The sequence below is a fragment of the Microcaecilia unicolor genome, chromosome 3 (genome assembly GCF_901765095.1).
Source record: "Microcaecilia unicolor chromosome 3, aMicUni1.1, whole genome shotgun sequence".
NCBI lineage: Eukaryota > Metazoa > Chordata > Amphibia > Gymnophiona > Siphonopidae > Microcaecilia > Microcaecilia unicolor.
The window spans coordinates 413,130,037-413,156,086 of NC_044033.1; the positions used below are offsets into that span (position 1 = coordinate 413,130,037).

Below are 26,050 nucleotides of genomic sequence, written 5' to 3' on the forward strand. Positions count from 1 at the left end.
GCAGGCCGAACTGATTTGCTACTGGGCCGAGCTGCATCTTCAGTGTCTGTCGGCAGCTCATATTGCAGGTCAGAGCAATGTGCAGGCCGATTATCTGAGCAGGCATCAGATCGATCCAGCAGAATGGAATCTGGCAGACGAAGTATTCCTGCAGATCTGTGCCAAATGGGGCAAGCCCGTGATGGATCTAATGGCGACAAGTGCCAATACCAAAGTCTCGTGCTTCTTCAGCAGAGATCTTCGCTCGGCGGGGTTGGATGCCTTGGCTCAACCCTGGCCTCCGGGTCTACTTTATGTGTTTCCCCCATGGCCCTTGATAGGGCGCCTGCTCTTGCGGATTCGGCTGCACCCAGGAGAAGTGGTCCTCATCGGCCCGGATTGGACAAGGAGACCTTGGTATGCAGACCTCCGACAGATGCTCCTGGAGGCTCCTCTGCCGTTACCTCTGGTACCGAACCTGTTGACTCAGGGACCGGTAGCCATGAAGGACGCCGGCCGCTTTGGTCTTACGGCATGGCTATTGAGAGGGCGCAATTGAGGGATAAAGGTTATTCCAATAAAGTTATTTCCACTCTCCTGCAAGCCCGCAAGCGGTACACTTCCGTGGCTTATGCCAGGATTTGGTGCCTGTTTGAGTCTTGGTGTGCTTCCAGAGCCATTGCTCCAATGCAAGCTCCTGTCTCGCCGATTCTGGACTTTTTGCAGGAAGGTGTACAAAAAGGCTTGGCCTATAATTCCCTGCGGGTGCAGGTGGCAGCGTTGGCCTCCCTTCGTGGTAAGGTGGAAGGCGTGTCTTTGGCTGCTCACCCAGATGTGGCACGGTTTCTTAGAGGGGTGCTTCGGCTCCGACCTCCAGTGCGAGCACCCTGTCCAGCTTGGAACCTGGGGCTAGTTTTGAAAACCCTGCAGGCATCTCCTATATAGGGATTGCTTTGTTACATCCCATACGTAATGGCTTCATCTGCTTGATGACAAGGAAGGGAAAATTAGGTTCTTACCTTGGTAATTTTCTTTCCTTTAGTCATAGCAGATGAAGCCATGAGCCCTCCCTGTATGATTGTCTGTATGCTGTGAATCTGTTTTTCGGGTTCTGTTCTAATTTCCTGAAGTTCCTTCCTTGGGAGAAAGTTGGAAAACAATCTTCAGGATTCATGTTCAGTTTAAATTTAGGAGGATGTGTTCATTCCCTCCAGTGTGTTGGGAGGATGTGTGATTCCCTCCAGGAGGCGCGTGTGTTCCCCTCCAGTTCTATAAATAGGAGGATGTGTTCATTCCCTCCAGTGTGTTGGGAGGATGTGTGATTCCCTCCAGGAGGCGCGTGTGTTCCCCTCCACTTATAAAATAAGGAGGATGAGTTTATTCCCTCCAGGAGGATGTGCATTCCCTCCTTTATGAGTTCATGCCCTTGTGATGGGCCATCGTTCGCTGTGAGGAAAGCGCTTGTGATTCCCATTGCGGTTTGCCATACTGCTTTGGAAGCTTCAAATACTGAAGAGGCAGTGGAGCTAGCTGGCCAAGAGGGCACTGTGAAAGTTTGAGTGCTCTCTATCTCCCCTGCTGGTTGATGGACATAACCCATACGTAATGGCTTCATCTGCTATGACTAAAGGAAAGAAAATTACCAAGGTAAGAACCTAATTTTCCCATGGCCCATCTAATCTGCCCACTAAGGTGGTTAAGTTGTAAATGCCTCTCTTACCTGGTTACCATCCTCCATATGACCTTATAACTTGTTTTTTTTTTTTTTTTTAATTATGTATTTCGAATCTACTCAGAGCTGTCCCAAGAGTATCTGACATCTTAGGCGAGCCTTCAGCCATGCACGCTCACTGAAGGCCTTATACCCCCCGATAGTCCAGCATCTTCCCTTCCTTTGCCTACCCTCTCTTCATAGTCCAGGATCTCCATTTCCCTAGTTTTACCCCTACCAGCATGTCCAGATCTCCTCTTCCCTTGTAGCCCAGTATGTCCCCTGCTGTGAGCAGCAAATCTCCTGTTGAAAGAGGTAGGCCTTGCCTGGGTTTGAGCCCAGGCTGTGCTGGAAGAACCCATGCTGCTCTGAGAGCAGTATTATAAAATATTGCTTACCTGCTGCACCTAAATTGTGCCTCCACTTTCCAAATTCTGTCACCCTGGACAGACACTTAGGGGTAGATTCAAGAAAGAGTACCAAAGCTCCAATTCTGTAAAGGCAGTTATGTGCAAAACTGCCACTGTAGAATAGAGCATAAGTCAGCAATCACGCACCTGCAAGACACAACCTTGAGCTGCCCACAAGCACACTTCCCTTTGTAGTTGCACGCTATAGCATTTAGGCACTAAGGATTAAATTCTATAAATGGTGCCTAAAAAAAAATCAGAGTAAATAAAATAGCACCTAGCACTGCTCTATAAACGGCACAGTTAGGCGTCATTTATAGAATAGCGCTTAGCACTGGGAACCATGACTACATTTATGCCCGACCATTTATACCAACAAAACATTAGGTGCGGATCTCTGTAACGTGCATAAATTGTGGTAACTCCCATAGCCACTCCCCCTTTTTGGACTTGTGCATAAAATGTATGCCTGTAAATTTTAATTAAATCCAATTAGCACCAATAATTGCTTATTTAGCAAATTTTTTGTGTTGATTGGCTCGTTATTCAGTTGAGCATGCAGTTATCAGTTTCAACAGAATTTGGCGATATGTACATAGAATAGTAACTACAGTGTTTGGCCAATTAGTACCAATTAATGCCACTTAAAGACTATTGGTATTTAAGGCTAATTAGCACCTAATTTAACAAGTAAGTTAGTCATGCAACCAGCATTATTCTATAACTAGTAAAAAAAGGCCCGTTTCAGTGAGCAATGAAACGGACACTAGCAAGATATTTGATTTCTGCAATGATTGTGTTGAAAGTGGTTTATTTTATAATTGTCTTGTGTTGGTAATGAATATTTTACATTTTTGTGTTATGTGCTATTTCATTTGGTTTTTTTTGTTGTTGTACTGTTTGTTGTTTTGTTATTGTGTTTTTAAGTCATTAAGTTTTTTTTAATTGTATAGAATTGGAGTGCGAGGGCTTGTATGCTGTAGTAATGTTGTGGGTGGGGTGCTGTCTGGATGTGTGTGGGTTTTTTTGTTTGTTTTACAGTTGCAGTTCTGTTGTGTTGGCCTGGGGGTTGGGGGCATATGTTGTGGATGGGGCTTGTGTTGTGATATTTGATTCTGCTTCTGTGTGTTTGTGACACAGAGAGTGTGTCTGTGTATGTTTTACAGAGAGTGTTTGTGTGTGAAAAAGTGAGAGAGGGTGGAGTAGACTTGTAGTGCTGTTTTTTTGTTTGTTATGTTGTTTATGTGTCTCAGAATGGAAATGGTGGGTGGGTTGTTGAGCTGACAGTGTTTTGGTGTAAGAGGGGGAGAAGGGTGGTTATATATTTAGGGTGAGTGTGTGTGTGGTTTTTTTTTGTTTTGCCTGTGTGTTAAGGGCAGTGCCTGTATTGTTTCTTTTCTTCTTTACTGCTTCGTTGGGAGGGTGCCGTGATTTTGAAGATGTAGGACGACTTCTGAACTGATGTTTGGAAGGATGGGGGTCTGTAGGCGCTCAGGTGTTTGCTGATGGGAGGGTGGTGATCATGTGTTTTCTTAATGGGGTAGGTTGACTTCTGAACTGATGTGTTAATGGGTGGGTGTTGTTTCTCCACTGACCTGTTAAACAGAGGCCGATAAAAAGTCTCACTACAGCTTGCTTGTTAATCCTTACTTTCCACAGATCCATGTGGGCTAATACAGCAGCTAGAATTCTCTCTCTGATCTGAAAACTAAGGCAACCTCCCTTGTATGCCTGTGTGTTTCTTTTCTACTGCTTGAACAGGGTCTTGGAGTAGCAAGTGCATCTGGAATGGTTCATGTTACTTAACAGATTCTCATGTTTAAAGACCTGTTGCTTTGATTTACTGTGTGTGTATTCGGGAGGGTGGAGATAATCTGTTTTCTTAATGGGGACTCGGGAGGTAGTGGGGGGGGGGGGGGGAGGTGGAGTGCGGTGTGTGGAAGTAATCTGTTTTCTTAAGGACTCTGCTGCTGTGCTGTGATTAGGCACAGTCCTTTGTGACGCAACCCTAGATGCGAAACGTCATCATGTCAGCAGATGGAAACATGAGCACGAATGCTTCAAGGTTTTTGTCCACGCTGCCAGCTTCAGAACGTTGGAGGTGCGTTTTATTATATAGGACTAGAAGGCAGTCGATCTGCAAAGTCCAAAATGGGAATAGAAGAAGCAGACCAGGTGGAATCTAGTGGCGATCCCCTGGAGGCGGAGGATGGTCGTGTTTGAGCATCTGACACAGCCAGTGAACGAGGGTGAAACACAGCTATTTCAGGCAATATTTTAAATCTTATTATTAATAAATTTTGCAACTACATCCCACCCGGTCTGCTACTACTTCTGTTACTGTTCTGTAACCTGCGCATCCAAAGTTGGGTTTGGTCCACCTAGTGGTAGAACTGGTCCTGAATCTACCCACAAATTGATCTGAAACCACATTCATGGAAAGTAGCTAACAAATCCATACCTAATATACCAATAAGGACTCTGATATTAAGCTGCACTGTAGGCTCGCTAGTGTTTTTAGCGTGCATAAAAAATTAGCGCATGCTAACACTAGAGACACCCATAGGAATATATGGGCATCTCTAACGTTTAGAGCACGCTAAAAATGCTAGTGCACCGTAGTAAACAGAGCCCTTGGTTTTCAAATCATAATTTTGTAAGCAGTACATAAATCAAGAGACTAACATAAATTCATGTACAACCCTAGGACTAACAGCTTACTCCAGAAGTTCTCCAAAAGCCATTCACTGCCAGTTTCACTCAATATATGCTTCTTGAAGGCATCGGAAAATAAAGTTTACTTAAATTCCTGCACCGTAAAACAAAATCAGAAACATATGCTGAGAGTCAACCATGATGATAAACAGTGGTTTACTAACAAAATTAAGTTTAAAAGTGAAGAGAGAAGAAAATTATTTGAGGTATTTAAAGTGCATGAATAAAATTATAACAGGTAGGGAAAGCATGCAGATGCAGATCATTGGCTCATGGTATTCTTTCCAGCCCCCATCTGCATGCATGCTTGGAGGGTGAGGAGCAGTTAGTGGGATGGTTGGGGAAGTGTGGATATTTTTTGGAGGTGGGAGTGAGTTTGTGCAGGGGTATTTTTTGAGGTGGGATAGTTTGGGGAAAGTAGAGCACGGGGAGATGCAGTTTGAAAAAATGAATTTAACTGCTGTGTTTCAGTGTATGTATTAGGATTATTATTTATTACTTTATAGGTTTCTATGCTACAGAAGCTGGAACGCTTGCCACAAAAATGCATTGGGGGGAAGGGGGGAGACTTTTTTCTGTGGAATTCCAGTCTGATAAGCCTATTCTTGAATTCATCTCTTTTTACTGGCTTTTCCTACATGCCAAGTTTCATCCCATTTTATTAATTTTTTTATGCTACAGAAGCTGACGCTCCTTTTCCCATAGAAATGCAGTGGACTGTTTTGGGGAGCTTATTTGTCTGGAACCCCTTCAATCAGATATAGCCCATTTTTAGAGTTTTCCCTCTTTGCAAGTTTCATCCCATTCTGCTACGTTTTTAAAGAGTTATTTTGACCCAGACAAGCACATTCTCAACCCCTTTTGTATAAGTCTTTCCTACTTTCGTTGGGTTGGAAAGAATAAAAATGCTTATCAAATTAAACCCTATTGAATAGCAAAATTGATATGCTAAAGAACCAAAACCCTCTGCAAGTTTTTTTTTAATAATTTCAGTTAGTGTAGTGCAAATTCAAATGAGTATTGCCACCAGGCAGGAGAAGGATTCAGTGAGAATGTCCACTATTAACAATATTTGCTTTTTGTTTGTATTGGAATGCTCTGCTTGTTATTAATAAAAAGATTACTAAAAAAAAAAAAGCAACAATATTCCGACCTGTCAGTTAAATGCAGATTTGGTAGTTCTTAAGGATATATATTTTGTAATTTTAATGGTTACATGAATTTATTCAAAAACATAAGTATTGCCATTTTGGGAAAGACCAAAGGTCCATTGAGAGCCCAGCATCCTGTTTCCAACAGTGGCCAATCCAGATCACAAATACCCGGCAAGATCCCAAAAATGTACAAAACATTTTATACTGCTTATCCCAGAAATAGTGGATTTTCTCCAAGTTCATTTAATAACGGTCTATAGACTTTTCCTTTAGGAAGCCGTCCAAACCTTTTTAAAACTCCACTAAGCTAACCGCCTTTACCACATTCTCTGGCAACGAATTCCAGAGTTTAATTACACGTTGAGTGAAGAAACATTTTCTCCGATTCGTTTTAAATTTACTACATTGTAGCTTCATCGCATGCCCCCTAGTCCTAGTATTTTTGGAAAGCGTGAACAGACGCTTCACATCTACCCGTTAACTCCACTCATTATTTTATAGACCTCTATCATATCTCCCCTCAGCCGCCTTTTCTCCAAGCTGAAGAGCCCTAGCCACTTTAGCCTTTCCTCATAGGGAAGTCGACCCATCCCCTTTATCATTTTCGTCGCCCTACTCTGCACCTTTTCTAATTCCACTATATCTTTTTTGAGATGTGTTTACCAGAATTGAACACAATATTCGAGGTGTGGTCGCACCATGGAGCGATACAAAGGCATTATTACATCCTCATTTTTGTTTTCCATTCCTTTCCTAATAATACCTAACATTCTATTTGCTTTCTTAGCCGCACCAGCATACTGAGCACAAGGTTTCAATGTGTCATGAACGACGACACCTAGATCCCTTTCTTGGTCCGTGACTCCTAACGTGGAACCTTGCATGACTTAGCTATAATTTGGGTTCCTCTTTCCCACATGCATCACTTTGCACTTGCTCACGTTAAACGTCATCTGCCATTTAGACGCCCAGCCTCCCAGTCTCGTAAGGTCCTCTTGTAATTTTTCACAATCCTCCCGCGATTTAACGACTTTGAATAACTTTGTGTCATCAGCAAATTTAATTACCTCACTAGTTACTCCCATCTCTAGGTCATTTATAAATAAGTTAAAAAGCAGCGGTCCCAGCACAGAGCCCTGCGGAACCCCACTAACTACCCTTCTCCATTGAGAATACTGATCATTTAACCCTACTCTCTGTTTTCTATCTTTTAACCAGTTTTTAATCCACAATAGAACACTACCTCCTATCCCATGACCCTCCAGTTTCCTCTGGAGTCTTTCATGAGGTACTTTGTCAAACGCCTTCTGAAAATCCAGATATACAATATCAACCGGCTCCCCTTTATCCACATGTTTGTTCACCCCTTCAAAGAAATGTAGTAGATTGGTGAGGCAAGATTTCCCTTCACTAAATCCATGTTGAATTTGTCTCATTAATCCATGCTTTTGAATATGCTCTGTAATTTTGTTCTTAATAATAGTCTGTACCATTTTGCCTGGCACTGACGTCAGACTCACCGGTCTATAATTTCCCGGATCTCCTCTGGAACCTTTTTTAAAAATCGGCGTTACATTGGCCACCCTCCAATCTTCTGGTAACATGCTCAATTTTAAGGATAAATTACATATTTCTAACAATAGCTCCGCAAGCTCATTTTTCAGTTCTATCAGTACTCTGGGATGAATACCATCCGGTTCAGGAGATTTGCTACTCTTCAGTTCATGCCTTAGGATAAGAGTTAATTCATTTTATTATTACCTGTATGATTTCTTTTCTTTTGATGTCTATTTTTCTATATATTTGCTTTTTGTCTTTGGATTTCATCTGTTTTAAGTTTTCTGCTTAAGGGCCTCTTTTACCAAACTGCGCTAGTGATTCCCGCACAGCAATACTGATGAAGCCCATTCAAAGTGAATGGGCTTTGTCGGCATTGCCACACTGGGATCATTAACATGGTTTGGTAAAAGAGGCCCTTAAGCTATAATGAACTCATTTGGCCTCACTGTGTGTAGCAGCATATTGAAACTGGTGACAGTACAATACAATGTGCATTCTTATATACTGCTGTTACCCAACACATTGGTTTAATGTGGTTAACAAAATATTAAGAAGACATTTAATACTAGGAGTTACACAATAAGTAAATCACAAAAATTGTATAATATATTTTTAGAAGTTTTTAATTTACTCCAATACAGTATCTCTATCATTTCAATTTTTCTTTCAATTGAAGTAACTTTTAACATTTCTGTTACCATATACATGATGATTTATTCAGTATTGCCCTGATTCAATAGATTCCACCCGGTGAAAATGTCCAAATTAGAGAAAAAGTTTTGGGTTGCAGATTTCTGATCAGCCATGTGACCATTTTTATTTTTCTGCTGTTGGTGCTAAAGCTGGAGAGATGAGGAAAAGAGCAAGGAGGATGTGAGCATTGAGGTTGTTATGTTGATTGATCAATTATGGCTATTATTTGTTCCAAGAACAGATTGGGATACAGATGGGGTGGGTCCAGGCATCAGAAATAAATCACTGAAGGGTCCTTTTACTAAAGTCCGCCGAAAAGTGGCCTGCGCTGGTGTAGATGCGTGTATTGGACGCGCTCAGGTCCATTTTTCAGCACCCCTTCAATAAAGGCCTTTTGAGGGGGGGGGGGGAGCGAAAATAGGCCTGCAGCAAAATAAAAATTGGCGCATGTCCATTTTGGGCCTGAGACCTTACCACCACCCACTGACCTAACAGTAAAGTCTCACGCGTGAACCAGGCAGTAATGGTCTACGCACGTACAATGCCGATTACCACACGGCTATCGCCGCGCATCGGAAAATATTTCCTGCACACTTTGTGGACGTGCTGAAAAAATGAAATTACTGCCTGGGCCACGCGGTAGCCAGGCGGTAATTCAAAATTGATACAGGTAGGTGCCTACGTGGCTTAGTAGAAGGGCCCCCAAGGCTCTTCCTGATACTAGTATTATAAATGCTGGTTTTACCCCTGCAATGTTGAGACCTATAAATGGTTTGAGAAAATCAGGGATTATCATAGTTGCTTTTAATAAATATTGAATCGCTTCTGATGCTTCATAAATCCTGAGCAAGGGAAATTATCATGGATTTGTGGGCTAAATGTTGATCTCTTCCTGCTTTTACTCTATGTGCTTGTATGTTGACTAAAGCACAAGTATGACTTCTACAACTTGTGGTTTAGTTCAGTTAGCTGCATATATATTTTATAAGTGCCTTTATTATAATACTGAAGATAGGAGAAAGAAGCTATATAGACCTGCCAATTATATTGATAATTGTAATTTCCCAATCAACATATTTTGAAAGTTATTGGACTGTCACAGCAGTGACTGAAGGTACAGTAAGGTGAGAGGGAATGTAAAACAGGAGAAACAATCCCTGGATAGTTTGGATTGAAGTTTCCAGGCCTGGTTCTCATTGCACTGGAAGCCCAAAGGAGCAGGAGAAAATGGCAAGTTTCCCACCTCCACCACTCCCACCCCCCAAATTGAAAATTTATATTTGTTATTTATAATAGCTTCGGGAAAACTTAAGCATAGGTTGGAAGACAGTATGTCTAGGGTGCTAAAGCTTTACTTTTGAATTCCAGGTATATCCTTTGTTAAGAAATGCCGTAAACAGAATTTGGAACCAGTTCCAGAGGCGCTGACTGACCCAGATCCCCCTCTAGTTATTGATCACAATAGACTTAAGGTAATGGAAATGAAAATGAGGCTGTGACTGCGGCATCTATTTTTGATCCACCCGTGATGCCATGAAACTTGTTATATTGTCATGTTTTGATCCTGCATTTTAAAGTAAAGTAAAAAGGTATTATTTTGTAATAGAGCAACAGATGGCCTCAAAATAGCGTTTGGTATGACTGCCAGGTAAAATTAGCTTGGCCTGTTGTAGTCAGTACTAAGCTAAATTGAGCCATGCTTGCAGACTTTCTCCTCATTTTCCTTCCAGTGTTGGTGGAAGCAGAGTCCAGTAATTATTTTTAACATCATAGCGCCAATGATCTGTCAGTTGTAATTGCAATATATAGAACTCCTAATTGCATATTTGATTATCACATTCAGTGTTCAGCCTCAGAATTGGCCTTGAAAATAGATAGCAGTTCATTTACTTGTAGCGATGTGAGTTGGCCTTAAGATGAAAAGTAGCTGCCAAAACACAGTAGATGGTTGTTGTCTGTACCGTTTTCATGAGTTTAGAATATCACAGCCAGAATGCATGTGATATAAATGCAGTACATCTTGATGTGGTTTTATAGTACATTTTTGGTATTTTCTTAAAGTTTATTTTATTTATTATGAGATGGCTTGAAAGCTTGACTGTGTGGCTGTTTTCAAAATTCACAAACATAGATTTATTTTTATTTATTTAAAAAGCAACACTGTAGTACAAAAATTAAGTACAGTCTTAGGAAAATCATGTTTGGTAAACAGATCAATAAATATGAAGAGAGAAAGGATGGTGTATTTTTCCATTGTTAACAGAAACTCCTGAATACGCTTGTTCAGAAAAATAGCAGTCTTACTGTCGATCAACTTGAGAGGTTGTACTCACTGCTTAGTCAATGCATCTACCATCATCGTAAAGACTATGACAAGTCACAACTTGTGGAGGTAAGGTTAACAATATCACCTTTAAGAATATATACACAGCTTATTCCCCTTCCTATTTAGTCATATATTTATTTGGTTATGCATTTGTTACATTGGTTAATTAACGTGAATTATTTTCAGGAGATAATTTTTATCTGGTGCATTGTAAACAGTACATTCTCTTTCCTTACTAAAGACTACTACTCTCTGCAGTTGGTTGCTAGAAGAGGTTGTTAACCATTGAATGGGTAACTTTAAAAGGCATTTCCATTAATAATGTGTTCTCCATCAACAAGCAGGAGAGATGAGGGCACACTTGCTGGTGACATCTCTGGACGGAACCTGCCTGCGGTGCTCCAGTCTAGCATGAGACTGAACTTGAAGGCGCATAAGCATGCACAGGAATCCCTTAATACTGTCACTCCTCTTCACAGCTCAGTCTTTTTCTCTCTAGGAACCTGTTTAGACATCCCTGAATTATTTTTTCTCTCTTCTGCTAATAGCTTTTATAGCTCTGTTCGCCCCAGGGGAGAATTAAGATAATGAAAGGGACAGAGTAAACATGACTAGAGGCCCACTCAAAACTGCTACTGAAACTGTCTAAACACTTTCAGCCAAACCTCCAGCAGAAACTTATTGCCTTATTTTGGCTAAAACCGAAAACTAAAATTTTGTTGGTGAATGTGAACCAATAAGGCCCAGAGGATTGTCCGAGCTTGTAGTCCTCTGCTAATCCCACAGGAGATATTTTATTTGTTTGTTTGTTACATTTGTACCCCACATTTTCCCACCTATTTGCAGGCTCAATGTGGCTTACATAATACCGTAATGGCATTCGCTAATTCAGTTGATAACAAATACAGGTTATGTTGTGGTCTAATGAAGTAGGTGTGTATCAGGTAACATGATGGTCGAAGGGAATGTAGATTGTATGTTGTCCAGTAAGATCATTGGTTATGCTGTGTTGCTGGGTGTAGGGATTTATGGTGGATCGGTGGGGTAAGATTTTTTGAAGAGGTTGGTTTTTTTTTTGTGATTTCCTGAAGTTTAGATGGTCATGGATTGTTTTCACAGCTTTTGGGAGTCCATTCCATAGTTGTGCACTTATGTAGGAGAAGCAGGATGCGTAAGTTGTTTTATATTTAAGTCCTTTGCAGTTTGGGTAGTGTAGGTTTAGGTAAAATCATGATGATCCGTTTCTGGTTGGTAGATCTATGAGGTCTATCATGTATCCTGGGACTACATAATAGATAATTTTGTGGACCAGGGTGCAGATTTTGAAGATGATCCTTTCTTTGATTGGGAGCCAGTGCAGCTTTTCTCAGAGGGGTTTGGCACTTTCAAATCGTGTTTTACCAAATATCAGCCTGGCTGCTGTGTTTTGGGCGGTCTGGAGTTTTTTTGTGAGTTGTTCTTTGCATCCCGTGTAGATTCCGTTGCAGTAATCTGCATGGCTTAGGACCATTGATTGTATTATGTTTCGAAAAATTTCGCTTAGGAAGAAAGGCTTTAATCGTTTAAGTTTCCACATTGAGTGGAACATTTTCTTTATTACGGAGTTTACCTCTCAAGGGTAAGGTTGCAGTCGATTGTGACTCAGAGTATTTTTAGGCTGTGGGTATTTAGGGAGGTTGTGGGTTTGTACTTGTTATGTTGAGATGAGAGGATGAGGCAGTGTGTTTTTTCAGTGTTCAGTTTCAGTTGGAATGAATTTGCCCAAGAGTCCATGATGTTCAGGCCGTTATTGATTTCATTGGTTATTTCTGTTAAGTCATGTTTGAAGGGAATGTAGATTGTAACGTCATCTGCATAGATGAACGGGTTGAGGCCTCGATTGGATAGGGACTTTGCCAGTGGGATCATCATTATATTGAAGAGTATTGGTGATAATGGTGATCCTTGGGGTACTCAGCAGGCTGCTTTCCAAGGTGGTGATATGTTTGAATTTGATTTTACTTGGTATGTTCTAGTGGTTAGAAAACCCTTGATCCAATTAAGTATGCTTCCATCAATCCCAAAGTGGCCAAGGAGTCTTAGTAGTATATTGTGGTTTATCATGTCGAATTGGAGTAGAAGTATGCTTTTACCTGTGGCTATTTTCTGCTTGAATTTCGCCAGGAGAGTGACTAGGACAGTTTCAGTACTGTTGTGGGGGCGGAATCCTGATTGTGAGTCGTGAAGTATTGAGAACTTGTCCATGTATTCCGTAAGCTGTTTGATCACTAAGCTTTCCATCAGCTTGACTACTAGTGGGATAGACGCAACTGGGCGGTAATTGGTGAGGTCATTTGTGTTTTTCTTAGTGTCTTTTGGTATTGGGGTGAGTAGGATGTTGCCATATTCCTCAGGGAAGAGACCTTGTTGTAGCATGAAGTTAAGGTGGGATGTGAGGTCTGCTTTGAAGCGGCCGTGGGCGGATTTAAGTAGATGACTGGGACATATATCCAGTTTGCAGTGGGTGTTGGCGAACCTATGTGTCGCTTGTGTAACTGATTCAATGGTGAGGGGGGTAAATGTTGTCCAGATACGGTCAGCTGGGTATCCACCAGGGATTAGGTCCAGGTCGTTGATGAAGTTTTCGATGTCGGTGTTGTGCTGAGGAAGTGTGCTGCGTAATTTTATTATTTTTTCGTTAAAGTAGTTAGCAAGTTTGTCTGCGGGTGGGATGTCTGTGTTGGTTGTGGTGATAGGGGTGGTGTCTAGTAACTTATTTACGAGTTGGAATAGTTTCTTCATATCTTTGTATCCTGGTCCTATTTTAGTTTTGTAGTATGACCTTTGGGTTTGTCTTATTGCATATTTGTATTTTCTATGTATTTGTTTCCATGCATTGAGTGTATGTTCGTCTTTTATTTTTTTCCATGCTCGTTCGTTTCCTGGTTTGTGTTTTGAGTTTTTTTAATTCGTCATTAAACCATGGTATTGAGTTTTGTCTTCTTGATATTCTTGTCTTTAAGGGTGCTATTTCGTTTAGTACGCTTCTGCATCTATCCTCCCAGTGATTGAGATAATATCCATTCCTACCCTAGCTGAGTTAATATTTAACCTTCCTTGTCACATACAGCAGATGAATTCAGGAACTGGTGGGTTGTGTCCATCTACCAGCAGGTGGCGATAGAGATAACAGAACTGTTGGGAGTTATAGCAGACGGCCAGCCCCTGTATCAGTTAGTATATCTCTGTCTCCAGCAGGTGGATGGATGGTTTCTCTCCAGGTCCTGGATTCAAGGCCACTGAGAGTGCTCTTGGGCCGCTGGCCAGTTGAGCTGGGAGGGGGTGTCTGACTGAAGTTGTCAGCTTTGGAGGCATACCTTACTGCAAGGTCCCTGCCTCACCCCATACTCTCTGCTGACAGGCTTCAATTCTCTCTTGTTCTGCTCTCTCTTTCCCTCCTCACTAAAAAAAAAAAGAAAAAAAAGAGAACCATAGAATTTATTTTAAAAAAAAACAAAAAAAGGAAACGTTGAGAGCTGAGAGGAATTGCTTCTGTCTGCCTGATTTCTGCTGCTGTTAAAGCCAGAGCAATTTCCCTTGGCTCCTGCTGCCCAATTCAGTGCTGCAGGGGGGATCAACTGGTAAGTGCCGGCTTCAGGTTCTTTTCCTCGTGGCAGGGCGGCATGGCGGCGGAAACAGTCAAATGCTATTCCCGCTGTGGGAAGTGGTGTTTGGCGGCGGGATATTGCAGCACCGAATGTGCTGAGGTGCCTGGGGCAGAGGGCTCTTCCTCCATCAGGAAGATGGCGTTTTCCCGCGCTGAGGCGCATGGTTCGCACACCATTTTGCCTAGCGCTGCTGAAGCTGTTCCAGTAGCACTTCCTGCTCTCCCGCCTTCTCCTTCAGTCGGGGCATTGTCGGGGGGGGGGGGGGGGGGGGGTCGGACATACGGACAGGTCCCGGTCTTGCAGCTCCTGTTGCCAAATTTGTTTTGTTGATGCATCAGGCATTTATGAAGCGGGCCCTCCCCCTTTCTTCCTCAGGTCTCTCCTCTGAACCCTTGACAGTGCTTGGGACCGAGAACGGTATATTGGGGCCCCTGACGGATGATGGGGTGGCGTTTAAGAGGAGAAGGATCTCTCCTGGTACTGAGGAGAGGGGTCCTTGGCCCCAGGATTGGCGGCTCCGTCGGTTGTGGCCCCCTCTGAGGGGTCCTGGAGACAGGCGGTGGGGGAGGAGATTGATGAGCTTGATCTTCCTCAGGATCAGGCGGCTGATTCATCTTTGGTACAGCTTTTCCACAAAGATGAGTTGCCATCCTTAATTTCGCAAGATTTAGAAGCTTTAAATATTGAAGACCCAGATGTTGCAGCTGACAGGCTGTGAATCCTAAGATAGCCAGCACTAGACGTCCAGCTAGGGCTTTTCCAGTGCATGAGGCCATTGATGAGTTGATTTCTGCTCAGTGGACGGATCCAGATAGCGCTCTCAGGGTTTCCAAGGCCCTGTCTCTTTATCCGGTCACGTCGGGGTGATTAGAGCAGTTTGCCCTAACGAAGGTGGATGTCCTTGTGAGTGCGGTCACTAAAAAGACTACTCTGCCAGTTGAGGGTGGAGTAGCACTCAAGGACATGCAAGATAGACTTCTGGAAGCATCGTTGAAGCGTTCCTTTGAAGTAGCTTCATTGGCTCTTCAGGCTTCCATTTGTAGTTCCTATACGGCTAGAGCTTGTCTGAGTTGGCTCCACTCCGGACAACAGTCTCTTGAGGAGCCAGAGGGTTCCGGGGCTCCGGCTTTTGCTCAGATGGAGGTAGGGCTGGCTTATTTAGCGGACGCCCTTTATGACTTGGTTCGTTCTTCGGCCAAGCTTATGGCTTTGGCTGTCTCCTCTCAGAGGATGTTATGGCTTCATCATTGGTCGGCTTACATGGCTTCCAAACAGCGACTTATCCGTCTGCCTTTTCGAGGTAAACTCTTGTTTGGAGAAGACTTGGAAAACATTGTTATGGATTTGGGGGAGTCCAAATCCCAGCGCCTCCCTGAAGATAAGCCTAGGCTGGCTTCCAGACAGGGATCCACTAAATCCCGTTTTCGGGATGCGTACCATTATCGCCCAGGTCGAACGTCTGACTCCTTTCAGCGTCCCCGTTTCCAGTAAAGATTTTCCTTTTGCAATGAAAAGTGAACTGCGGGAGCCCCCGGTCGACAGGGGGCCACTCCTCACACCTCACAATGATGTGGCGCTGGCCTGTTCTGGGGCACAACAGATAGGGGGCGCCTTTCTCTGTTTCTCCCAGAGTGGGTCAAGATAACTTCAGACCAGTGGGTATTAAACGTGGTGCGGGATGGATACAAACTGGAATTCAGTGCACCTGTCACAGAATTTTTTCTGGAGTCTTGATGCGGAACGCAGTCAAAGCGGTTCTACCTACATTGTGAGAACTTCTAAGGTTGGGAGCTATAGTGCCCGTCTCACCTCCTGAATTGCGCAAAGGCCTCTATTTCATTTACTTTGTAGTACCAAGAAAAGGTGGAACTTGTTGCCCGGTTTTCTATTTAAGGTGCGTGAACAAGTTTCTGCGAGTTCGTTATTTTTGCATGGAGACATTACGAGCCATTATTGCGGCGGTTCAGCCAGGAGTTCTTGACGGTGCTAGACCTCAAAGAAGCTTACTTGCAGTTTCCAATTTGGCAACCGCATCAGAGGTTCCTCAGGTTTGCGATTTTAGATCGGCATTTCTAGTTTTGAGCTCTTCCCTTTGGCCTGGCCACGGCGCCACGCACCTTTTCAAAGGTCGTGGTGGTGGCGGCCTTCTTACGGAAGGAGGAAATTCGGGTTCATCCTTATCTCAATGACTGGTTGATTCGGGCCTTCTCTCCTCAGAAGAGTTGGAATGCCACTTCCAGGGTGATCTCTCTTCTTTGGTCTTTTGGGATGGATTATCAATTTGGACAAGAGTCAACTGTGTCTGACTCAGACCTTGGAATACCTGGAGGTGCTCTTTGACTCAAAGGTAGGGAAGGTCTTCCTTCCCAATGGCTGGAGAATAAAACTGATGGCACAGGTGCATTCCTTGCTACAGATGCCTCGCCCTCGCGTTTGGGACTATGTGCAAGTCCTGGGGTCTAATGGCAGCTACCCTGGAAGTGGTGCCGTGGGCAAGGGCTCACATGCGTCCTCTGCAGTTGTTTCTTCTGAGCAGATGGTCTCCAACTTCTCTGGACTATCAATGGCATCCGCCCTGGACGGATGCGGCCAGGGGCAGCATGTCTTGGTGGATCTGCCCGACCACTTTGCAGAAGGGTATGCCATTAGCCTCCCTGAATTGGATGGTGATCGTGATGGATGCCAGTGTGGCCGGTTGGGGAGCTCATTGTCTACACAGAGTGACCCAGGGGACTTGGACCCCTATCAAGGCGGCGTGGTCCATAAATCGTTTGGAGTTGAAGAGCGGTGGTGATCGCCTTGGCCGATTTTCAAGATCTCCTGCAAAGGAGACCTGTTCGGGTGTTGTCGGACAATTCGACGACGGCAGCTTACATCAGTCGGCAAGGAGGCACTCGCAGTGTGCCTCTAGCGGTGGAGGCATCCCGTCTCATGGAGTGGGCGGAGACTCATGTTCTTTGCCTATCAGTGGCTCACATTGCGGGCCAGTCCAATGTCCAGGCGGATTTCCTCAGTCAAACTCTGTTGGATGCGGCAGAGTGGACGCTATCGGCGGTTGCATTCAGACTGATTTCTCGTCATTGGGGAACTCTGGTGATGGACCTCATGGCCACAGTACAGAATGCTAAGGTGCCCAGATTCTTCTCCCTGAAAAGACAGCCCGAGTCTGCAGGAATCGATGCCCTACTGCAGCCGTGGCCAAAGCAGGGGCTACTCTGTGTTTCCTCCTTGGCCTCTGATAGGAAGAGTTCGTCATCGCATCAGTCGTCATCGCAGGCTCATGGTCCTGGCGGCTCCAGACTGGGCCTGAAGGCCGTGTTACGCAGACCTTATTCGCTTACTGCAAGACACTCCACTGCGATTTCCGGTAACACCGGATCTACTGTGCCAGGGCCCTGTTCAGATGGAAAATCCCTCCCGCTTTGGTCTTATGGCCTGGCTATTGAAAGGAACCGATTGAGAAATAAAGGGTTATCGGAACCTGTGATTACCACGCTTCTACAAGCACTGAAACGGTCCACTTCGTACGCTTATGCCCGAGTATAGAAAATCTTTTCTTCATGGTGTGAGCAGAAGACCAGTTCTCCCTTCCTGGCGTCGATTTCAGTGATATTAGATTTCCTCCAGGAAGGTCTTTCTAAGGGCCTCGTTTATAATTCTCTGCAATTGCAAGTAGCAGCTCTTGCTTTCGAGGTCGAGTAGCCGGATTCTCCTTAGCAGCTCACCCAGATGTGGTTAGTTTTTTATGAGGAGTCCTTCATCTTCGTTCGCCTCTTCGGCAGCCTTGTCCTTCTTGGCGGCTAAACCTGGTGCTCAGTGCTTTGCAAACACCTCCATTTGAACCTTACAAAAGGCAACGGAGAAGGATATTGGGCGGTCTTTTTGGTGGCAATTACCTCAGCTTGACGCATTTCCGAGCTGCAGGCCTTGTCTTGTAGGGATCCCTTTTTACAGTTTTCAGATTCGGGGGTCTCAATTCGGACGGTTCCTTCCTTTCTTCCGAAGGTAGTTTCAGAATTCCATCTCAATCAGACTCTGTTTCTCCCATCGTTTCAGAAAGAGGATTTCCAAGGGAGTTTGCATCCCTTCAACTATTGGATGTCCGGAGGGTGCTTTTACGTTACCTTCAGGTCACCAGTGAATTTCGGCGATCAGACCACCTCTTTGTCCTTTCGGGGTCGCAGAGAGGTGAGGCAGCCTCCAAAGCCTCTATAGCACATTGGATTAAGGAGGCCATTGGGTCAGCGTATCTGTCACAAGGTCAAGAGCCACATTTGGTTCTATGAGCTCATTTTACTCGGGCGCAGGCGATGTCCTGGGTGGAGACCTCTACTCTTCACGTGGATGAAATTTGTCAAGCAGCTACTTGGGCGCCTTTTTTTTTTTTTTGTTACATTTGTACCCTGCGCTTTCCCACTCATATCAGGTTCAATGTGGCTTACATATTGTATACAGGTACTTACTTGTACCTGGGGCATTGGAGGGTTAAGTGAAAGTGACTTGCCCAGAGTCACAAGGAGCTGCCTGTGCCTGCAGTGGGAATCGAACCCAGTTCCCCAGGACCAAAGTCAAACACTATTGGTTGGATGTCGCCTCAATGGAAGATGCGCGTTTTGGGGCTCAGGTGTTGGCGCGGGGGATATCGGCTTCCCGCCCTTCTTAGGGTAGGCTTTGGCACATCCCACCAGTTCTTGGATTCATCTGCTGTTTGTGACAAGGAAGGTAAAATTAGGTCTTACCTGATAATTTTCTTTCCTTTAGCAACAGCAGATGAATCCAGGATCCCTCCCATTAGCCGACTGTTTTTTTCTGCTGCTGTGTTCTTTTTTTTCTGTAATGCAGATTCAGACAGATATGGAAAAAAAATAAAAAGAAGAAACTCTGCTTAGACAGACATTGTTACAGCTTCGGTTCCATAGTTACAGTTTTCTAGTTGGTTGTCTTTTATTATAGTGAGGATGGGTTTTACATTAGTTATTGTGTTGATTGGCCTATTTCTACTGCTTTCGAAAGACATATACTAATTAATAGAGGGAATGGCCATCTGCTATAACTCCCAAGAGTTCTGTTGTCTCTATCTCCACCTGCTGGTAGATGGACACAACCCACCAGTTCCTGGATTCATCTGCTGTTGCTAAAGGAGAGAAAATTATCAGGTAAGACCTAATTTTACCATCTGTCTGACCTCATGTGCACCTTTTTTTAAATTAGTCACCATATTTTCTATTTCCTCTTACTCTCGTACCTATCTATGTGTTCCACCTTTGTTTATTCCCTACACTGTCAATTAAAATGTTCTATTATGTATTACTAGTAAAAAAGGCCAGTTTCTGACACAAATGAAACGGCGCTAGCAAGGTTTTCCCTGGAGTGTATGTTTGAGAGAGTGTCGCTTTTGGCACCTAACCATTGTACCTCTATCCAGGAAATCTAGACTGCCCCCAATTTGATTGACTGCGCTTTTTTGTCCTTTAGATTGTAAGCTCCTTTGAGCAGGGACTGTCCTTCTTTGTTAGATTATACAGCACTGCGTAACCCTGGTAGCGCTTTAGAAATGTTAAATAGTAGTAGTAATAGTAGTATATGTGAGAGTGACTGTGTGTGAGAGAGAGAGTGAATGCGCGAGAGTGTGTGTGTGTGTGAGAGAGAGTGAGTCTGGGTGCGAGGGTGTACTTGGCTCCACGCGCGTGCGTTGTGGTGTCTCGCATGGGCGTGGCTAGAGAATGAGCGCTGGACCCGTGGATAATGGCACTGGCGGCGTGAAGAGTCTGCCTCAGTGCCGCATCAATCAGCTGATCAGCGCCGTGGAGAGCGAGTTGCAGGTGGGCAGCGAAAAAGGAGAGGCAGCTGAGCGTTACTGTGCAGGTCGCTGAGCTCTGGCTGTGCTTCAAGGAACTGACCAATCCTATTTAATAGAATGCACCTCCAACATTCTGAAGCCGAGAAACCTCGTGTGGTTGGTCACTTCTGCTTGTGACGAACCCGGAAGTACGTGATGTCAATTCAGGAGATGGATACAGAGAGCAGGAATGCCTCAGCCATGCAGTCAGCTTCAGAACGTTGGAGGTGCGTTTTATTATATAGGATGTTGACATTGTGAGTAGCCATACATTGTATTGTTATCTGAATATTTTTACTGCTGTAATTGTCTATTGCTCATGTTTGATTTATTCTTACTGTACACCGCCTTGAGTGAATTCCTTCAAAAAGGCAGTAAATAAATCCTAATAAATAAATTATTTCCCTCCAGTCCCAGGAACTGCAAGTACATGCTGACAACTGGGAGAATCATTTTAACAAGGTCTAGCACGTTTAGGCTCCTAAGTCAGTGCTGAAGTAGTTAAATATCTTCTGAGAGAGGAACTTTGTGAGAACATGTTTAAAATTAAAAATCTACTCTGTGGACATTATACCAATCTGATGCATCCAGAATAAAAAAGCCCATTGATGTTACTAAATGCAAGGACTATATGCTCTGAAAACAATCACTGCAGGTTCCTTTCGCATGTAATCTAACTTCTGCACACTACAAGTTTAATTAAAGTATCTTCATTTTCTCCGAGGACAAGCAGGCTGCTTGTTCTCACGACTGGGTTGACGTCCGCGGCAGCCCCCACCAACCGGAAGAAGCTTCGCGGGACGGTCGGCACGCAGGCCACGCCCACCGCGCATGCGCGGCCGCCTTCCCGCCCGTGCACGACCGCTCCCGCCAGTTACTTTTTTTCCGCGACTGAGAGAGTGGTGCGTTTGCCTCTCTCTCTGTTCAGCCGCCGGATTTTCGACCGCGTTTACGCGGATCGTCGCTTGGACCGTTCGGTCCCTCTGTTTTTGTTTGTATTGTTTTAAAGAGAAAAAAAAAAGAATTTTTTTGCGCGTGTGGAGCACGCGCTCCCCTTTTTTCCCTCGCTTTCTAGCGGGGACGCCACGTTGCGGCCTAGTGGCCGCTCGGTCGGTTGATTTTTCCGTGGTGTGATTTTAGCCACCATTGCCGACTTTGACTTCGCCGACGCGATTTTTCCGTCGATGTCCTCGAAGGTCCCGAGTGGATTTAAGAAGTGTGGTCGCTGCGGCCGGCCGATCTCGCAGACCGACACCCACGCTTGGTGCCTCCAGTGCCTCGGGCCGGAGCACAATCTCAAGTCGTGCGCTTTGTGTCTCGGTCTCCGGAAACGGACTCAGGTTGCGAGGCAAGTTCTGCGGGACCGTCTTTTTGGAACTTGCGCCGGCCCCTCGACGTCGACCTCGACGGCATCGGTATCGAAGGCCGGTTCTTCGGTACCGGTATCGATGCCCGAGACATCGGCACCGATGGCAGCGACCCCAGGAGAACAGGTCCCGTTGGCCCGCCGGTCCGCCGGTGAGAGTGGGGTTGAGAGGCCGCGTGGGCAGTCGGCCCCGGTCACTCCCTCAACTCGTGAGCCACGGGACCGAACCCTGTCGGACCCGGTACCTCGAGACCGAGGGGGATCGACCTCCTCCTCCTCCATGCCCTCCGGCGCCGGTGACGTGCACCGGAAAAAAGATAAGAAGCGCCGTCACCGGGAGCCCTCGGTGCACCCTGAAGAGGAGTCGACGCCGAAGCGTCATCGCAGAGAGGAGAGATCTCCGTCGGTGGTGGAGGTACCGACGCGTCGGGGTTCCGGCACCTCGGTGCCGTCTCCTGGCCCCCAGCAGCTTCTGGCACCGACACCCTTACCGGCCCCACCGCCTTTCCCGGCAGCGGGCCTGGACGAGTGCCTCAGAGCCATCCTTCCGGGGATCCTGGAAGGGCTGATGCGCCAGGCTGTGCCGGCGTCGGGGGTGCTTGCGCCCCCGGCGCCGATGACTGTGGCGCCGGCGAGCTCTAGCCCGGCGCCGGGGCTGTCGACACCGCCGCCGCTTGCGGTGCCGGTCTCGACCGCCACGCAGGTGGAGTCTACGTCGATGGAGGGAGCTCCGTCCCCGCCGGCGCGGGAGTCCACCGCTCGACGACACCGAGACCTTGGTGCCTCGACGTCGAGCCGGGCCCGGTACCGGACTCAGCTACATGAGCTAATGTCCGATACCGAGGATGAGGACTCGTGGGGGGAAGAGGAGGACCCGAGATATTTCTCCTCAGAGGAGTCTACGGGCCTTCCCTCGGACCCCACGCCGTCACCGGAGAGGAAGCTCTCACCTCCTGAGAGTCTCTCCTTTGCCTCCTTTGTGCGGGATATGTCTATAAGCATTCCCTTTCCCGTGGTCTCTGTGGAAGAGCCGAGGGCCGAGATGCTCGAGGTCCTCGACTATCCATCACCACCTAGAGAGTCCTCCACGGTACCGCTGCACAATGTCCTGAAGGAGACGCTGCTTCGGAACTGGGTGCGACCACTAACTAACCCCACCATTCCCAAGAAAGCAGAGTCCCAGTACAGGATCCACTCTGACCCAGAGCTCATGCGGCCCCAGTTGCCCCATGACTCAGCGGTCGTGGATTCTGCTCTCAAGAGGGCACGGAGTTCGAGGGATACCGCCTCGGCGCCCCCGGGGCGGGAGTCTCGCACTCTGGACTCATTTGGGAGGAAGGCCTACCAATCCTCCATGCTCGTGACCCGCATCCAATCTTACCTGCTCTATATGAGCATCCACATGCGGACCAATGTGCAACAGCTGGCGGACCTGGTCGATAAGCTCCCGCCGGAGCAGTCCAGGCCTTATCAGGAGGTGGTCAGGCAGCTGAAGGCGTGCAGAAAGTTCCTGTCCAGGGGGATTTTTGACACCTGTGACGTGGCATCTCGTGCTGCGGCCCAAGGTATAGTGATGCGCAGGCTCTCATGGCTGCGTGCCTCTGACCTGGACAACCGCACCCAGCAGAGACTGGCTGACGTCCCTTGCCGGGGGGATAATATTTTTGGCGAGAAGGTCGAGCAGATGGTTGACCAACTGCATCAGCGGGAAACCGCTCTCGACAAGCTCTCCCACCGGGCGCCTTCAGCACCCGCCCCCGCGGGCGGGCGTTTTTCCCGGGCTCGGCAGGCTGCACCCTATTCTTTTGCGAAGCGTAGGTACAACCAGCCGGCCCGAAGGCCTCGTCAGGCACAGGGACAGCCCCAGCGCGCTCGTTCCCGTCAACAGCGTGCGCCTAAGCAGCCCCCTGCGCCTCCACAGCAAAAGCCGGGGACGGGCTTTTGACTGGATCCATGGGAACATAGCCGCCCTACAAGTGTCCGTACCGGACGACCTGCCGGTCGGAGGGAGGTTAAAATTCTTTCACCAAAGGTGGCCTCTCATAACCTCCGACCAGTGGGTTCTCCAAATAGTGCGGTACGGATACGCCCTGAATTTGGCCTCCCTGCCTCCAAATTGTCCTCCGGGAGCTCAGTCTTTCAGCTCCCATCACAAGCAGGTACTTGCAGAGGAACTCTCCGCCCTTCTCAGCGCCAATGCGGTCGAGCCCGTACCACCCGGGCAGGAAGGGCAGGGATTCTATTCCAGGTACTTCCTTGTGGAAAAGAAAACAGGGGGGATGCGTCCCATCCTAGACCTGAGAGGCCTGAACAAATTCCTGGTCAAAGAAAAGTTCAGGATGCTTTCCTTGGGCACCCTTCTGCCAATGATTCAGAAAAACGATTGGCTATGTTCCCTGGATTTAAAGGACGCATACACTCACATCCCGATACTGCCAGTTCACAGACAGTATCTCAGATTCCGCCTGGGCGCACGGCACTTTCAGTATTGTGTGCTGCCCTTTGGGCTCGCCTCTGCCCCACGAGTGTTTACAAAGTGCCTCGTGGTGGTAGCGGCCTACCTACGCAAGCTGGGAGTGCACGTGTTCCCATATCTCGACGATTGGCTGGTCAAGAACACCTCGGAGGCCGGAGCCCTCCGGTCCATGCAGTGCACTATTCAACTTCTGGAGCTGCTGGGGTTTGTGATAAATTACCCAAAGTCCCATCTCCAGCCAACTCAGTCTCTGGAATTCATAGGAGCGCTGCTGAATTCCCAGACGGCTCAGGCCTACCTTCCCGAAGCGAGGGCCACCAATCTCTTGGCCCTGGCTTCGCAGACCAGAGCGTCTCAGCAGATCACAGCTCGGCAGATGTTGAGACTTCTGGGTCATATGGCCTCCACAGTTCATGTGACTCCCATGGCTCGTCTTCACATGAGATCTGCTCAATGGACCCTAGCTTCCCAGTGGTTCCAAGCCACCGGGAATCTAGAGGATGTCATCCGCCTCTCCACCAGTTGCCGCACTTCACTGCTCTGGTGGACCATACGGACCAATTTGACCCTGGGACGTCCATTCCAAATTCCGCAGCCCACGAAAGTGCTGACGACGGATGCATCTCGCCTGGGGTGGGGAGCCCATGTCGATGGGCTTCACACCCAGGGTCTGTGGTCCCTCCAGGAAAAGGATCTGCAGATCAACCTCCTGGAGCTCCGAGCGATCTGGAACGCACTGAAGGCTTTCAGAGATCGGCTGTCCTGCCAAATTATCCAAATTCGGACAGACAATCAGGTTGCAATGTATTACGTCAACAAGCAGGGGGGCACCGGATCTCGCCCCCTGTGTCAGGAAGCCGTCGGTATGTGGCGTTGGGCGTGTCGGTTCGGCATGCTTCTCCAAGCCACGTACCTGGCAGGCGTAAACAACAGTCTGGCCGACAGACTGAGCAGAGTCATGCAACCGCACGAGTGGTCGCTCCATTCCAGAGTGGTACGCAAGATCTTCCGAGAGTGGGGCACCCCCTCGGTGGATCTTTTCGCCTCTCAGACCAACCACAAGCTGCCTCTGTTCTGTTCCAGACTTCAGACACACGGCAGGCTAGCGTCAGATGCCTTTCTCCTTCATTGGGGGACCGGCCTCCTGTATGCTTATCCTCCCATACCTTTGGTGGGGAAGACCTTACTGAAGCTCAAGCAAGACCGCGGCACCATGATTCTGATAGCGCCCTTTTGGCCCCGTCAGATCTGGTTCCCTCTTCTTCTGGAGTTGTCCTCCGAAGAACCGTGGAGATTGGAGTGTTTTCCGACTCTCATTTCGCAGAACGACGGAGCGTTGCTGCACCCCAACCTTCAATCCCTGGCTCTCACGGCCTGGATGTTGAGGGCGTAGACTTCGCTGCGTTGGGTCTGTCTGAGGGTGTCTCCCGGGTCTTGCTTGCCTCTAGGAAGGATTCCACTAAAAAGAGTTACTTTTTCAAGTGGAGGAGGTTTGTCGTTTGGTGTGAGAGCAAGGCCCTAGAACCTCGTTCTTGCCCTGCACAGAACCTGCTTGAATACCTTCTGCACTTATCAGAGTCTGGCCTCAAGACCAACTCAGTAAGGAATCACCTTAGTGCGATTAGTGCTTACCATTATCGTGTGGAAGGTAAAGCCATCTCTGGAGAGCCTTTAGTCGTTCGATTCATGAGAGGCTTGCTTTTGTCAAAGCCCCCTATCAAGCCTCCTACTGTGTCATGGGATCTCAACGTCGTCCTCACCCAGCTGATGAAACCTCCTTTTGAGCCACTGCATACCTGCCATCTGAAGTACTTGACCTGGAAGGTCATTTTCTTGGTGGCAGTTACTTCAGCTCGTAGGGTCAGTGAGCTTCAAGCCCTAGTAGCTCATGCTCCATATACTAAATTTCATCACAACAGAGTAGTGCTCCGCACTCACCCAAAGTTCCTGCCGAAGGTGGTGTCGGAGTTCCATCTTAACCAGTCAATTGTCTTGCCAACATTCTTCCCCAGGCCGCATACCCGCCCTGCTGAACGTCAGTTGCACACATTGGACTGCAAGAGAGCATTGGCCTTCTACTTGGAGCGGACACAGCCCAACAGACAGTCCGCCCAATTGTTTATTTCTTTCGACCCTAACAGGCTAGGGGTCGCTGTCGGGAAACGCACCATCTC

The 26,050-nt window shown here is 46.8% G+C and overlaps 1 protein-coding gene across 1 annotated transcript in view; it reads left to right on the forward strand.

Moving 5' to 3' along the window:
- The window catches only part of ATAD2B (ATPase family AAA domain containing 2B), a 714,191-nt gene that overhangs the window by 664,704 nt on the left and 23,437 nt on the right, over positions 1 to 26,050 (forward strand). The window contains 2 exon segments of the mRNA XM_030198808.1: positions 9,591 to 9,694; positions 10,486 to 10,614. Coding sequence (XP_030054668.1) covers positions 9,591 to 9,694; positions 10,486 to 10,614 — 233 coding nt within the window.